We start from the raw sequence: 15,616 nt of genomic DNA, 5'->3' as shown, positions 1-15,616 counted from the left end.
TGTCTGACTGTTTACTTGTCTGACTGTTTACCTGTCTGTCTGTTTACATGTCTGTCTGTTTACCTGTCTGCCTGTTTACCTGTCTGCCTGTTTACCTGTCTGCCTGTTTACCTGTCTGACTGTTTACCTGTCTGACTGTTTACCTGTCTGACTGTTTACCTGTCTGCCTGTTTACCTGTCTGCCTGTTTACCTGTCTGACTGTTTACCTGTCTGACTGTTCACCTGTCTGACTGTTTCCAAGTCTTCAGAGACAGATTTAGAGAGAGAGAGAGTAGGGAAAGTAAGGGAGGAGGGACAGGAAAGTAAAACCTTCAAAGTCCTCAAATCCGTAAGATTAGCCAGCTGTGTGTGTGTGTGTGTGTGTGTGTGTGTGTGTGTGTGTGTGTGTGTGTGTGTGTGTGTGTGTGTGTGTGTGTGTGTGTGTGTGTGTGTGTGTGTGTGTGTGTGTGTGTGTGTGTGTGTGTGTGTGTGTGTGTGTGTGTGTGTGTGCGCGTGTGTGTCTCTGTATGTGTGTGTGTGTCTGTCCCCCTTTGATCAGGCCCAGAGAGAGAGAGAGAGGATCACATCTCACACAACAATACCACGATTTGACCGTGAAGGAATGTGTGTGTGTGTGTGTGTGTGTCGCTCAGTGTAAGGTGAACCTCTCGCTCTTTCTTTTTCTCTCTCTCTCTTTCTCACTGTGACAATACAGCCTGTTGTTTTCTCACGGAGAGACAGAAATCTTCCAGAAATGTTCCAGTCACAGTCGCACATGAACAGCAGCCAGAATCAAATAAAATTGCAACAAGTAGTCGATGAATCTATTAAGTGTTTGATAGAAAAGTAATCGTCAGTGATTTTGATAATCAGTGAATCATTTTGAGTCATTATTTTAAAGAAAAAATGCAAAAATGATCTGGTTCCAGCTTTATAAATGTTAATATGTGGTTTCTTTAGTCCTTTATGACAGTAAACTGTAGGGCTAATGTTGGGATTGACTTTTTTAAAACCATTTTCTGATATTTTAAAAGTGAAAAAAAACTAATCAAATGATCGAGACAATAAGTGACAGATTAATCAATACTATAATCGTTCGTTGCTGCCCTAATCTAAAAAACAAACACCAATCTATCAGATGTCCTCCTTAACGTCTTCTGATCGTCTTCCTGCTGAAGACATCGTAACTGAAAATTTAAGGACAAAAGTAGCTGGAAAAGTTTTTTCTAAAATGTTTCCGATGCTCAGTGGATTTTGCTGCAGTTAAAAAAAGAAGATGATAAGAATCATATCGTAGATTATCAAAATTCATTGATCGTCCAAAAGTTTTCTACAACAACCAAAAGTGCAATCGTCACCTTCCCTCCTTAAGGAGCAGTTTAAATGAATATTTAAATCTCTTGCTACGTCACTAAACTTTTGAATCTCCACTAAAGGTTGTATTCAAGTTCTGTAAGTTTGCACAAAGTTTCCAAAGATACCAAATCTGTCTGATTGAATGATGCATCCATTAAAAAACACGACAGTCTTATATTTTAATACTTGACTGAGTGGAAACATCACAGAGTTTTAACGAAGAGCCAGAAAAGCTGCTATAACATATACATAATGGTGTCAGATAGCCTGAAATAAGATGATTTTATGAATATGAAAGTCAGTCTAGTGGAATAGAGAAAAACGGAAATCTGGAAATCCTTTAAATGTGCTTCTGAAAGAAAGAGAAACAAATATATTTAAGAAAGTGCATCCAGCAGTCTTAACTTTAGTTTGTCGTGCTGATGTGGAGCACGGCACCACCTGAATTATGGAGGTAATTATGGAGTCACATGACATGTCACATGTGTTTTTCACTCCTGCCATAAAACTGTACAGACCTGAACTTGTACCAGGTGGGCGAAAGCTAAATGCAGTGTGCAAATCATGTAGAGTTTGATGCGTTGTTTCCAGTCGTGTGTGATTATGTAATCTGAGTGAAGGATTGAACTGGCCTTAAAAATACCTTTCAAGAAGGTATTTACCTCGATTTGAAACATGCACACACTGGAAATGATACTGAGGGGGAAGAAAAAAACACAAACCAGCCGTCACACTGCAGCTGTCGTTAAAATACACCCTTGTCTATCCTCGACTCTGCAGGAGGGAGAGAGAGAGAGAGAGACAGAGAGTCAGAGAGAGAGAGAGAGAGAGAGAGCTGCAGTAGAACAGGTTTTTCTGTCTTGAGGCAGATTCCTGAACACCTCTCTCCCCCCTCTTTCTCTCTCTCTCTCTCTTTCTCTCTCTCTCTCTCTCTGTCTCTCTGACTCTCTCCCTCTCTCTCTCTCTCTCCACTCCCCACAGAGCTAATAAGAAAAACATGTCCTGTGGATGTAAAGGTCTAATTACAAGACAGACGTGTTTTCAAAGAGCAGAGAGGAGGAGGGGAGGAAACAAGGAGGAGGGGGCAGGTGAAGAAAAGAGGGAACAAGGAGTAGAGGGGTTGAAAAGGAAATGAGGGGAGGGGAAGGAGAGAAGGAAACAATATAAGACAACAGGGAGAGAAGGAAAGGATCAAGTAGAGAAGAAGAAGAGATGGGGAAAGTGAACAGGAAAGGACAGGAGGAGAGAAGGATGTAGGAAAGGAAAAAAAGGATACTATGATGTGAGAGGAACTAAAGAGAGAAGGAGTGGAAGAAAAAGGACAGATGATTATGTGAGTACATGGAAAAAAAGGAGAGGAGATTAGAGGAGGAAACAGTGACAAGAGGAAAATATAAAGAGGGAAGGGGTCAAGTAGAGAAGAGAGGAGGGAAGAAAATGAAACAAGGGGAGGAAAGTGAACAAAGAGTGGAGAGGGAAAAATAAGGGATTAGGAAAGGAGGATCGAGTAAAGGATGAAAGGGAAAGAAACAAGGATGGGAGGACGAGGAAGGAAACTATGAGAGAGGAACAGGAGTGGAAAGGGAATAAGGAGGGAACAAGTGAAGACACGAAGAAACAAAGAGGAGGAAACAATAAAACAAAGGGAAGGAATCAAGCAGAGAAGAAGAAAGAGGGAAACAAATGAAATGAGGAGAGGAAATTGAACAAGGAGGGGACAGGAAGAGAGGAAAATTTAGTGAGGAGAGTAAAGGAAGGAAAAAAGGAAATATAAAGTCAAAAAAACAAGAAGAAAGCAGGAAAGGAAACAAGGACAGGAGGGGAAGGGATGATGGAGAAGAAAGGAGTAAAGGAAATAAGGAAACTAAGAGGAGAGCAGGTTAGGAAAGGAAACAAGGAGGGTACAAGTGAAGATGAGAAGGAGTGAAAAAGAAATTAAGACGAGACGAGGAAGCAAGACAAAGAAAAAGAGGAAGAATGAAGGAAAGAAAATAATGAAATGTGAAGAGGGAAGTGATCAAGCAGGGGACAAGAGGAGAGGAAATTTGGTGAGCATGACGAAAGGAAAAAGGGAGGATGGAAATAAAATGAGACAGGAGAGTGTGAAAAGAAACAAGGAAAAGAAAAAAGAGAAGAGGAAAGGAAAGGGAAAAAAGGAAGGCAAGGCAGCTTTATTTATATAGCACATTTCATACACAATGGCAACTCAATGTGCTTTACATAAAACAAACATTTAACAGTAAGAATTGGAAATAAAAAAACATAAAACTTGCAATTTGAGAAATAAAAATGAAACCCAATAATAGTAAAAACATGGAAACATTATAATTAAAAACATGGAAACATTAAAACAAATTAAAAGAGGAGATAAGATGGGTAGAGGGGAAGGAGGGAGGAGGAAATAAAACAAGAGAGTAATGGAGTAAAAGAAATCAAGGATGGGAGAACAGAGGAGGAAAAGTGATGAGAAGAGGAGAAGAAATGAAAGAAGCAGAGGGGACGAGAGGAAACAAGGAGAGGACGAGAAGCAGATGAAGTAAAAGAGATGATGGGAGAGGAGGAAAAAAAGGAAGTGAATGTGAGAAAGAGAGGGATGGAAGTGAATGCTGAACTTTGTTGTTGTGTCTCTGCAGGAATCGAACACATTAAAGGCTTCCGAGTTTATCTGGAGGATAAAAATCCAGAAGGAAAACAATGTCAACACCTCATCCTCAAAGACCCTCGACAGCTCAACTTCTCCTACAGGAACACGGTGAGACCAAAAATAACCAAGAGAAACGTCACAACTTCATTTTAAATATCTTAAAACATGCAGGTTGTATAGATGTGGTAGCTCTTTCCCTTTTTTATTGTGCATTTATTTTCAAGTCAGTCTCTTTGCAGCACTTTGCAGTTTTTAACAAGTGCTAATTCATATTATATTATAGACTCTAAAGGCCGCTTTCAGACAGGATTTATTTCTCTAGAGGAGGAGGGTTTTTTTTAACATTACTGCCACCTCTTTGTATTATCTACAGATGAAATGACCTACTGTTTTAAATAAAACTCACTGGTCCTCCTGTAATTTAAATCCCATCCAGAGCGACATTTTTGTATTTTAAAGTAGATCTCAAAGTTTTATCTGCAGGAAGAGCTGCTTGTATTTCTACTAAAAACATGGATATTGCATCAGCATTGCAGCATATTGGCCTGTTTGAGAATCAACATGATGACAGAAAAAAAGAGGACAGCAAGACCCTGTGAAAGCTCATCACATGGGCTCACATGGCTGACTCATTTTATCCCAGTTTTCAGCCTATATGTGTTTACATTTTAGCAATTTACACCATTAAAAGTATGCTGAATTAGCTGCGATCACTTCTTGTTTGCAATGTATCCATGAATGTACAGGCAGCTATCACTAGGTTACTTTTACACTGAAGAAAAGATTTTTAAGCTGATTTATGGACATTTAATTACAATAGACATCAGGGATAATAATATTCTACGATATTGTAGGTCAAACTGAATGATATCAATATGTGCCATGTCAGTGTGTTAAGATTTGAATGAGTTATGATTCAAATTCACTTCACGCAGTGTCTCCCCCCCGAGGACGCTTTTGGCTCTGTCCTGTTGAATGTCTGTGTCTGTTAAAGACATTCTCCTGTAATTTCCTGATGGTTTAAATGTCGTCTGAAATGAGAGTTAAATTGCAGAGGAAGAGATATTTAATTCCCCACATCCTCCTGTAATGATAATCACATGCGAATTGGGCTTTTACTTAATTTCCTCTAAATAATAAACAGACTGTCACTCATTTCCTTCCTAAGAAAGTCTGAAGATGATTTATGAAATCTGTTCACATCTTCATTTTACTGTTGTAATCTGACTCTTTGTATTATTTCTCACTTTCCTCACACAGAAGCTGAGCAGTCAGCCGTTCAGTGGTTTGACCTTTGACACGGACTACATGGTTCGTGTTGTTCCTTTCCCAACGCTGATGAACGAGAGCTTCTTCCCTCCATCCTTCCTCAGGACCAACTGTGAGTCCAGTGTTCCCTGCATCCAGACAGGGTGGATTAGATAAATGATGAACTGATTTATTGAGCAATTAATAACCTTTCTAAATGTCTCTAATGGACTTCTTTCTGCTCCTGTGGCTCAAATGAGTCTACGAAAATCTGTCAGAGTTTGAAACACAATTGTTACTCAAGCCTTGAACATTTCTGCCAAATTGTTTTTTTCCACCCACATTGAACTAAATTTCATAATTTCATTATATTCTGGTGAGTAAATGAATGCTGAGAGTTTACAGGAAACTTCAAGTAGATTAAAGAAACATAATGAAGATGGAAGATGTCCGCTGCACATTAACTTTAATTACATTATAACTGATAAAAGCTGGCCAAACTGGCTCCAGCGCTGCCAAGCTTTGCACAGCACAGCTTCTCCTCTTGACAAACTGACATCATCACCCTTTATCATCTGCAGTGGTTACCAAAGTAAGGATTGGGACCCTAACAAGGCATCAGGAGAAGAATCTAAGAGGTCTATGAGATCACTAGATGGTCATTAAATTTGCAAGATATGTTAAACTAAAGAATTAATTCAGCTACACAATATTATTAGACTTTTATCTCATTTTTGCTTTTTTCTGTAGCTCTTTGGGCATTTGATTCAAATTACACAATCTGTCAGGGAAAAAAAGATTTCAAATTTATACAATACTGCTCAAAATGTATAGACATAACCGTTTTGTGTCACAGTAGCTTTAAGCACACAAGGCCACTGGCTTAAAGAAGCATTTTATGACTTGTAAGAAATCTAAATGAACTACAGACACATCCTCCACCTGTTGCTTTACTCCACACACATGTCTCTGGTATAAGATGATGAAACTGATATCCGTGTGGGGAAGATGGAAAAGAAGTACGTAGTCCGAAATGTCAAAGACTTGTCCTTTAGAATTTGTCAAGGCGCTGAGCTGAAGATAAAAACAATAACAAACCGTTTAACCATTTATGTGTTTTATGTGTTCATCTTACAGCCTGTGAAGTCCTCCTGGGTTCAGACAACCTGGTCTGTAAACCATGTAAGTTTCTCGCTGTCGTCGTCCTAACCAAAGCCACATGTAGACAGAGTCAGTTCAGCGGTTTGTCGTCTTTTTCTAAGAGTTGTAAACTACAAACCACAAACTAATTTAAGCCCAAATGAGTAGATGTAGTTTCTCATTGTGGATGGAGCAATGACATCCTGCACCACGAAAAAGCTTGTTGATACTTGAGACATAAAGTTGGATATTCTGTATTTCTACACCCACCAGAACAAAAAGGCTGGTGCAGATGTTTCACATTAAAAGCCTATCATGAAAGACAGGAATGATGTTTGTCATCTTTGTGACATCGAGGAAGAAATTGTGTTTGACAGTAGCTTAACACAGATCAAAAACACTGTAAAGTGGAAGTGATTTGAAATTATTTAATTATTTAATTTAATTGTCCAGCATGTGGCATCATTAAAGTAAAAACACGACATATCCCTGCAACTGGAAGTTAACGTTTTTGTCCATCTTTGCAGTCTGGAAACCGAAGACCCTGAACGTGTCTCAGCTGGGGTCGAACCTCCACGTTTCGTTCGACCAGGCTCCGCCCTCCTTCGGCTTCCACCTGTACTACCTGTACTACAAACTGCGGCAGGAAGGACCGTTCAAACTGCAGCGCTGCAAACCAGTAAGACCACAAATCAGATCTGAGCGACATATCGGATCAATTGTTGATTGTTGCCTTCAGCTTTTATTTTTCTGAGGACAGATGTTTTCATCTTCTGTGGACCAGATCCCAATATGTTGGCAGGAAGTGTGTCCAAAATGTCCAGCTTGCTTTGATGGTTTTAACATGTCCACTAACAGCTTTATGATGCTGCGTTCAGTGTCCAAAAGTTGTTGTGAAGTTATGTAGCAGTGCCATCTTCTTTTTTTTGAGTACTGCATAGATTAACTGTTCCATGCTCGCTCCAACACTTCCTGTGTACCTCGACTATCAGCTGCTTCATAGTGAAGCTTCACAGTGCTCTCATCATAATATGTTACTAAAGAACAGTTTGTCTTAATGTATATGTGTACACTTTAGATTTAGATTCTTAGTCTTTACAGGTTTGAAAATGAACATTATAACTCTCAGCTGTTCTGATATTGCAACTTTTTTCTACAGATTTTCTTTTTTGGGGAAATTTATGTATTACTACAAATAAAAACATGATATGTCCTGCACCCCTAGTTGAGTTTTATGTTGATGGTTTCCTTGTTTCACTGTTTGTAGGACATGAACCAGCTCAGAACTACATGCATCCTCAAGAACGTCACTCCGGGGACCTACACTATAGAGGTACATGAACGCAGCACAGTTTAATCACCAGACTGAGCATCACAGCTATAGCCAGCTGAACTGGAGTGTATTTATCTAATAAACGGATTAAAATGGAAAACATTTGAAAGATGTTTAATGACAAACATTTCCCAGTTTCAGAATTCATCTGTTCATGCAGTGAAATTCATATATATATATTTTTTTCTCTTCTGATTCCTTCTTTTCTTTCTTTTCCTGTTTTTGTAACAGTTGAGAGACGACAGCAACACTTCGAGGAGGCAGACTCAGTATCATGTCAGCCAGGGTGAGACACGCATACACGCACACACACTTAATAGAAATAGTACAGTAGTTTGTATACATATCTATCTTGTAAAAATCAGCTTCAACTTTAACTTTATTTTCCCTGAAAATTTGGTAAATTGTAATCTAGTTACTTTTACTTACCATAGATTTGCCATTTCATGCAGGTCAGGTAGTTTAAACTCAGCTGTTTATGATGTTTTACTAGAGGGTAGTTACTTTAAACTGGGGTATCAGTTGCATCTGTACATCCAGATAAACCTGCACACAGCTGCAGAGTGGGCATCAGGTCTGGCTATACTAGCTCCCACTTCACATTAGAGGAAGTTATCTGATTTTAATTTTCAAGTTTCATTTTGTCATCTCATAATGGGTTTGTTTGTTTCGTTCGACAGTCCACTCCCCCTGGGCAGGGCCGATCCGTGCCATGGCCATCACAGTGCCTCTGGTTGTCATGTCCGCCTTCGCCACTCTCTTCACTGTCATGTGTCGCAAGAAACAGCAAGGTGAGTGGAAACATGATTTAAAATTCAAGGGTGCTCCCTGTTTCCTTAATAATGTAAATACATATAAGCAGTCTTGCATTGAAAGGATCACTCTGGTGTTTACACATGTAGAACGTTTAAGCCGGAGACTGTCAAGTATCTCAACAACTTTTAGGTGGAATGCAACACAAACTTAGATCTAAATGTAATTGACTGTTTCTGTCAGCCTTCAGTTCAATTTCTTAAAGTTCAATTTATAGCTAAGACTCGCAACATTTATCTCCTTTCCTGTTAGAAAACATCTACAGCCAGTTGGACGAAGAGAGCAGTGAGTCGTCCAATCAGAGTGCAGCGTTGAACACCGATCGGCCGTGGCCCCGCCCCAAAGTCTTCATCTGTTACTCCAACAGAGACTGTCCCAAACACAGCAACGTCATACAGAGCTTCGCCTATTTCCTGCAGGACTTCTGCAGCTGTGAGGTGGGAGAAAGTGATTTTAAGAATAGACCATAAAAATGAATCAGTCTTCTGAGTCAGACTTTGTAGTTTGAAGGTTGAGTATAATTGTCAAACTTCTGCTCACTCCTGTTCAGGTTGTGTTGGACCTGTGGGAACACCTGGAAATGTGCAAAGAGGGTCAGATGTCATGGCTCAGCAGACAGCTAGACGAAGCCAACTTTATCATCACCGTCTGCTCCAAAGGCCTACGGTACTGCTCTACTGTCTTTTCCTCTGTTTCCGATGTTATCTACTCAGAGTTCAAAGCTACAGTTAGCAGGTGGCACAACTGAAGACAGCTGAAGATTAAATCAGTGCAAGGGGCTGTTTGTGTGGGCATGTCGTTTCAGGTACCAGGAAGACGATGAAATATGATCCAGAAAATCCAGTTTGAGTAATAGATCAGCGAGTTTGAAGGTCTATTAGACGCCAGAACACTGCAGAGTGTTTATAACACTAACAGACATTTTACAACTCTGTAAAGTTGTCATAGCTGCAATAATGTTATCTTTCATTGCAACAATCACAAGATAAATAGTACATTCTTCCTGGCACAAAGTAACCTAGTGGGACTGTTTGCTTGTTTGGGATGTTGCAGTGCGTTCCAGTAAAAGTTGAGCCAGGTTTGACTTTTTTGCAGACCAGTCCTGCATTTTTTTAAAGGAACTTCTGTATTAACACCAAATGAATGTGAGTGCCATGTTTTTTCACACATTACAAAGTCAAGTCAGTGAAGTGTCTTCAGCTGCAGTTCCTCCATTCACCACTAGATGCTGCAAAAACACTGTGTGTATTGTAGTGAAAATCTTCTGACGAAAAAAGTATTTTACATTATTTAGGAACTCAGTTGTTCTTTTGTGATGAAAGTTATTAAACTATTGAAGCTCTTTCTGCTGCTCTGTTGTTCCTCATGTCTTTCCTTCAGTCTTGTCATTTTCGTTCTCTTTGTCCTACATTTACCTTCTTTTCTTCCTTGCCTCTGTTTACCATTCCCTATTTCCTTTTTTCCTTTATATTTTCCCATCCTTTGTATTTTGCTTTCTTTACACTTTCTCTCTGTACTAATTTCTGTCCTACCTTTCTTCCCTCCTTCCCACTGTAACTCCCATCTTTCCTTCACTCTATCCCATTTTATTCTATTCTAATCAGCTCAATTCTCTTCCTGCAGCTACTTTGTGGAAAAGAAGAGCCGCAGAGGGAAGACGCCAGTCAGTCGCCGTAGTAACAACAGTAACAACAGCAGCAGCAGCTCTTCGGCTGGGGCATCGGGCAGTGACCTGTTCATTGTGACCGTGGCCATGATCGCTGAGAAGCTGCGGCTGGCCAAGCAGAGCGAGGGCAGCGGGGGTCAGGAGCTGAACCGCTTCATGACGGTGTACTTCGACTATTCCACAGAGAGCGACATTCCCACCATGCTGAGTCTGGCTCCAAGGTAAACAATAACAGCCTGGACAAAATAATTGAAACACCTCAAATAAAATAAAAAGCCATGAGTGAGTGACCAACAAATCAATCAGTTACTATTTAAATGATATATATACAGCAGGTTGGACCCTGACTAAACTATATTAAAAGTTTAGTTACTGCCTGCCGCCTAATCAATCATTCTTTCTTATATTTAGATTCAAGCTGATGGACCAGCTGCCTCAGCTCTTCAGTCGTCTGCACTCCAGTCAGTCCAGTCTGGTCGACCGCGAGTCGCAGCCTCTCAACGTCTCCAGGAGGAACTACTTCAGAAGTAAATCTGGACGCTCGCTCTACGTATCCATCTGCAACATGCATCAGCACATCAGCCAGAACCCTGACTGGTTTGAGAAGCCGGTGGCTCCCGCAGGAGCTTCCTCAGCCTCCTCCTCGTCACCTTCTCCTCCTCTCCCCGCTGTCCCAGCTCAAAACTCTCCTCCAAAGGCCTCCTGCTCCTCCACCTCGTCTCTCCCTGAGGAGAAGTTTGACTCTGGCTTGGTGCTAAATGAGGTGGTGGTGAAGACGCCGACACTGGAGAGTGGGGAGGGAGCATCGAGGAGGAATGTGCTCCTGCTGGCCCCTGGCTCCAGTCCCAGCCCCAGTCCCAGTCCTGGGCCCAGTCCTGGTCTCTGTCCCAGTCCAGGCCTGCCACATTGCTCTCTGTCCATGCTGGGACCTTCAAGGTAAATCAAGTTTTAGTGCCACCATACAGTTTTTATTTTGTGTTACTTTGAGCATTAAAGAAAATTTTCAGTTTTCGTACTTCCTTGGTCACATACATGCTTTTCTGCTCCCTCAGGTCCACATCTGGAATATCTGGACTGTTACCTGGAGAGTCGTCCTCCTCTTCCGCTTCTGCTCCCTCCATCCTCCAGGACGAGGTGTGCTCCATACCTGTTCAGACAGAAGAAGACCGTCCCTCCCCTCCTGAGGTCCCACCTCGTGATTCGGGCATCTATGATTCATCTGTCCCCTCCTCAGAGCTTTCCATTCCCCTAATGGAGGGACTGTCACATGACCAGGCTGACTGCTCCTCCCTGGCCGACAGCGAGTCATCATCTTCTGGCCTGGGTATGACTGGTTGTACATCAACTAATATTTTTACTAATATCATTCTATGCCATTATTCTGGGTGTTTTTTTTTCTCATGTGACTGTTGAATAACGGCAAAATAAAGGTGTTGCTAAAGGAAAATAGGTCGTTCACACCTGACCTTTTGTCTTTCAGGTGACGAGGAACTGCCTGCTGTTGTATTGCTCCGCTGCACTGCTGCCACAGTTTGTAAAGCTGAGCTGCACCACCACCATCACCTGGAACACAGCGACGGACTTGAACCTGTAGTATCATAACAGGCGACACCTCCAGCCAATCAAAAAAAGGACCAGCCCAGTGATGTCATTACATTAAAGATGTTTATGTGTTGGACCTGAAACCTTTCTCAAAAGTGCTGTCATCCAATCGTCATGGACACTTAACTGGAATAATTAACAGGCGTTGGAGCGAAGTCACCTATGGAAAAAAAACTGAGTTGTACAACACCAGTCCTTGTAACTACTGGGTTGTAGAACATTTGACCCTTTGACTATGCCACTGCATTGTACTCTACACACTGGGAATACTGGTAACCACTGTGACCAGAACACCAGTCCCTCTTAACTATGGAACTATGGTAATCACTGCATCTAAACACTAATCCCTAGTAACTACGGTAACTCCTACATTCTAGAACACTAGTCTCTGGTAACACTGGGTCATAGAACACTTCTAACTATGGTAACCACTGTGTTCTAGAACTCCTTTCACTGGTAACTCCGGAAACCACTGCATTCTAGAGCACTAGTTCAAGTAACAATGGTAACCACTGCATTCTAGAACAGTGGCTCTGGTCGCCCATGCCTGGAGGATTTACGGAGTATTGGATCTTCAGACGCTGGCAGAGCGGACCGGTTCAAACCAAAGACTGCCTCAGCACTGCGTCCTGATTGGTTGAGACCACTTTATGAGTTGATGTTTGGAACCAAAACATGATGCTGACACAAAACCCTTCAGGCACTTTTTGATGCAGAAATGCAAGAAGACACAATGCCACAAACATGTTGAGATGTTCGTTGGAAGCAATATCTAATAGGATCAAAGCAGCTCCTGAGGTTCTGTTATCCTCACAGATTTTATACCAAAAGCTGCTGAATGTATCATCACCTTGTGGATGTTGACAATATGGGAACTTTCCAACTCGGAGGACATCTTTTGTATTAAGGTTAACATTTGGGACTAAGAACAAGTAAACACTAAACGCGTAGTGAAAAACCACATATTCAGAACATTTATATATATTCATTCATTTTTAAGGAGAGCTGTGTTTTTCATCGGTCATGTTTTTTAAAAACATTCCTTATTAAATGTCCTCTAAGTGTTGATAACAACTCATTGTTGAAGCAGTACATAACATGACGACCACTGTCTAATCATAATCATTAAACTGTCAAAGAATTTTTAAAAACCTGCTAATGTGATATAATATGGTGGATGAGTTGTGAATTAATTTGCATTATGTTTTGAATTCATATTTAATTTTCTCTGTATTTTATTCCACCAATTCAGAACATACAATCCAAATTAATTTGGCTGATGGCTCCACTCCTACACCATAATATATTGAATACTGTGGTTACATTGTTCAGCTTGTGGTTATATATTTTGAAAGTACTGAATATTAATGTAACATTTATAGTTATATTTTTCTTCATGTTTTGTAATACTTTTTAACATTGGTGCACGAAGCAGCAACGATGAGGGCATTTAAAAAAGTGACACTTTTGTTTTACAATTACAAAAACAGTTAGAAAATGCCGCAGTGGAAGCCCATTCCTGTCAGGACAAGAAACAGACGAGTTGTCAAATATTTCAAATAATAAAATGATCATGGGGAAATTATGAAACACAAGTAAGTCATAATATTGACTTATTAAGCAATTATGATTCACTTAAAAAGTATAAAACTCATATCCCATAATTTTGACTTTCCTTCTTATTGTTTTCCTCTCTTGGCGGAAGTGGGCTTCCGTACACTTCTCTGGATCCGACTTCCATGAGTTCTGTGTTTTATTTTCTGATTCAAATGTTTTTGCTGCTGCTGCTGAAGGCAGAGCGACGACTTCTGGATCATCTGCAGTTATGAGTTTATTGGAAGGGAAGAATCAGCATTTCCTACTTGTAAATATTTTATTATTATTTTTTCTGGAAATGTCTGTTTCAATTTTGTATAGTTTGACTGTTACTTTGCTTTTTTTTCTACATCTTCTAGAAATGTACTGTTTTATAGTACCTTAATGTAGGAATTAAATAAATCTATCTAATAAAACTTTCCTCTTGTCATCGTTTCATTCAATCTCTGACTGATGAGGGTTTATAATTATAGTAATAAGCACAGTGTTGTTATAGCTATAAACAACTTACTAAAAGAAACAAAAACAAACTCCTTTTTTATGATTTGTTCAAGAGCTAGTATAGTATAGTTTACTTGAGAAAAATACAGATTCATTTAGAAATACTCCAGGCTGTAACTAAGAATTTATATTGCTTTACGACTGGTAATCATCTCGTTTGCTTCAAGCTGACCAGCGAGTTTTGGTTTCTTACACTAAAACACACGCACATACTTCACTGACGTAAAAACCAGCGGACAGCTCTATAGTGTGTGAGCTGTGAAGCGTCAATGGTTGAAACAACAGAAGCCTGTAAAAGACACAGACAGCCAAGCTCAAAGGCACAAAGTCAGCCAGCCCTGCAGCAGCCTGCCTTCAAGATAAGAGCACAGGCCCTGGCACTGCAACTAATGATGAATCTGCTAATTATTTTGTCAGTTGCATATTTAGTTTGTATAAGACTGCATGTTGAATTTCAAAGCTGTTTGGGTGCAAACCAAAATTTGTCCGTGGCACTGATATCAAAGACTGTCAAAATATTTTTAATCTTCAGAATGATTAATCACCTAATTCATTTAACACTAGTTGGAAGACTGGTTAATTTTTCTCAACCTTTATCTGTTACTTAAAATCTAGCAGTTTTAAATGTAACTCTGTACTTTCTCAAGTACTGTATTTAAGTGCTTATACCTTATATTTTTGTTATATTTATGTTACATTACACTTCTACAAAAATTACATTTTTCTCTACTCTACATTTATTTCATAGCTATGGTAGGAGTTACTTTTCACATCAATATTTTATGTATGAAACAATCAGTTTATAAAATATTAATTGTTATACTGCAGACTAGTGAACCAAACAGTATAACAAAATTACAACATTCAATAACATAAAAATACTGCTTTGGTAGGATCCACATCAATGAATCAATATTAATTTATATTACAGTAATATCTATGTGATCATTATAACACTGTAAATGGGGTCATTTGATATCATACATTTAGGTGCTAATAGTTTACTTAAAGGAGGGATTCACAGTTTTTCAAGTCTGTCTTAAAACAACAGTCAGGTGCCCAAATGAACACTGAAACATATTTTGCTGTAATCATTCCTCCTGTTCATACTGACCATTAGAAGATCCCTTTATAGTGCACTTACAATGTAAGTGATGGGGGCAAAATCCACAGTCCTCCTTCTATGCAAAAATGTATTTAAAAGTTTATCTGAAGCTAATACGAAACTTTAAGCTTCCAAATGAGTCAAATCAAGTAGATATGTTTCAACATTACAGTCTTTTTAGTGCCAAAGTCCCTTTTTTGTCACTATACTTCCACCACAGCTCAACAGAGAGACACAAAGAGGGAATTTGATGCTAAAAATATATGACTAACTCAGACTGCTGAAGCCTTATATAAGCTTCTGGTATACTTTTACATGCATATATGCAATAAATGACTTTTGACCCCCATTACTTACATTGAAAGCACATTTGAAGGGAACCTTTTATCAGCCAGTGGACTATGAACAGTACAAATGATAACAGCGTGGAAAAACCTCTTCCATAGTTCATATGGACACGTGACTATTGCTATAAAATGTAAACCTGTCCTTTAAATAGTATCCTTTATTTTTACACTTTTACTTGTGATGGTGTATTATGATTAATAAATGTTTTTCAAATGTAAGAAAAATATCTCAGCACCACAGCCTGATAGGTAAACCTGTTAATTTATTAATTAATGTATTAATTG

General features: G+C 39.5%; 1 protein-coding gene across 1 annotated transcript in view; it reads left to right on the top strand.

Annotated features, from left to right (window-relative positions):
- The window catches only part of il17rd (interleukin 17 receptor D), a 36,113-nt gene extending 23,698 nt beyond the window's left edge, over nucleotides 1–12,415 (top strand). Inside the window, exons 4-17 of the mRNA XM_062445561.1 lie at nucleotides 3,970–4,088; nucleotides 5,241–5,361; nucleotides 6,366–6,410; nucleotides 6,896–7,047; nucleotides 7,636–7,701; nucleotides 7,933–7,987; nucleotides 8,382–8,492; nucleotides 8,767–8,951; nucleotides 9,065–9,180; nucleotides 10,138–10,401; nucleotides 10,592–11,116; nucleotides 11,233–11,504; nucleotides 11,661–11,770; nucleotides 12,266–12,415. Coding sequence (XP_062301545.1) covers nucleotides 3,970–4,088; nucleotides 5,241–5,361; nucleotides 6,366–6,410; nucleotides 6,896–7,047; nucleotides 7,636–7,701; nucleotides 7,933–7,987; nucleotides 8,382–8,492; nucleotides 8,767–8,951; nucleotides 9,065–9,180; nucleotides 10,138–10,401; nucleotides 10,592–11,116; nucleotides 11,233–11,504; nucleotides 11,661–11,770; nucleotides 12,266–12,415 — 2,291 coding nt within the window. The remainder of the gene's footprint in view (nucleotides 1–3,969; nucleotides 4,089–5,240; nucleotides 5,362–6,365; nucleotides 6,411–6,895; nucleotides 7,048–7,635; nucleotides 7,702–7,932; nucleotides 7,988–8,381; nucleotides 8,493–8,766; nucleotides 8,952–9,064; nucleotides 9,181–10,137; nucleotides 10,402–10,591; nucleotides 11,117–11,232; nucleotides 11,505–11,660; nucleotides 11,771–12,265) is intronic.
- The last annotated feature ends 3,201 nt before the right edge of the window (nucleotides 12,416–15,616 follow it).

The sequence above is a fragment of the Scomber scombrus genome, chromosome 3 (assembly GCF_963691925.1).
Source record: "Scomber scombrus chromosome 3, fScoSco1.1, whole genome shotgun sequence".
Classification (NCBI taxonomy): domain Eukaryota; kingdom Metazoa; phylum Chordata; class Actinopteri; order Scombriformes; family Scombridae; genus Scomber; species Scomber scombrus.
The sequence above is the reverse complement of the archived record's forward strand: the minus strand, read 5'-3'. Positions and strand labels throughout refer to the sequence as shown.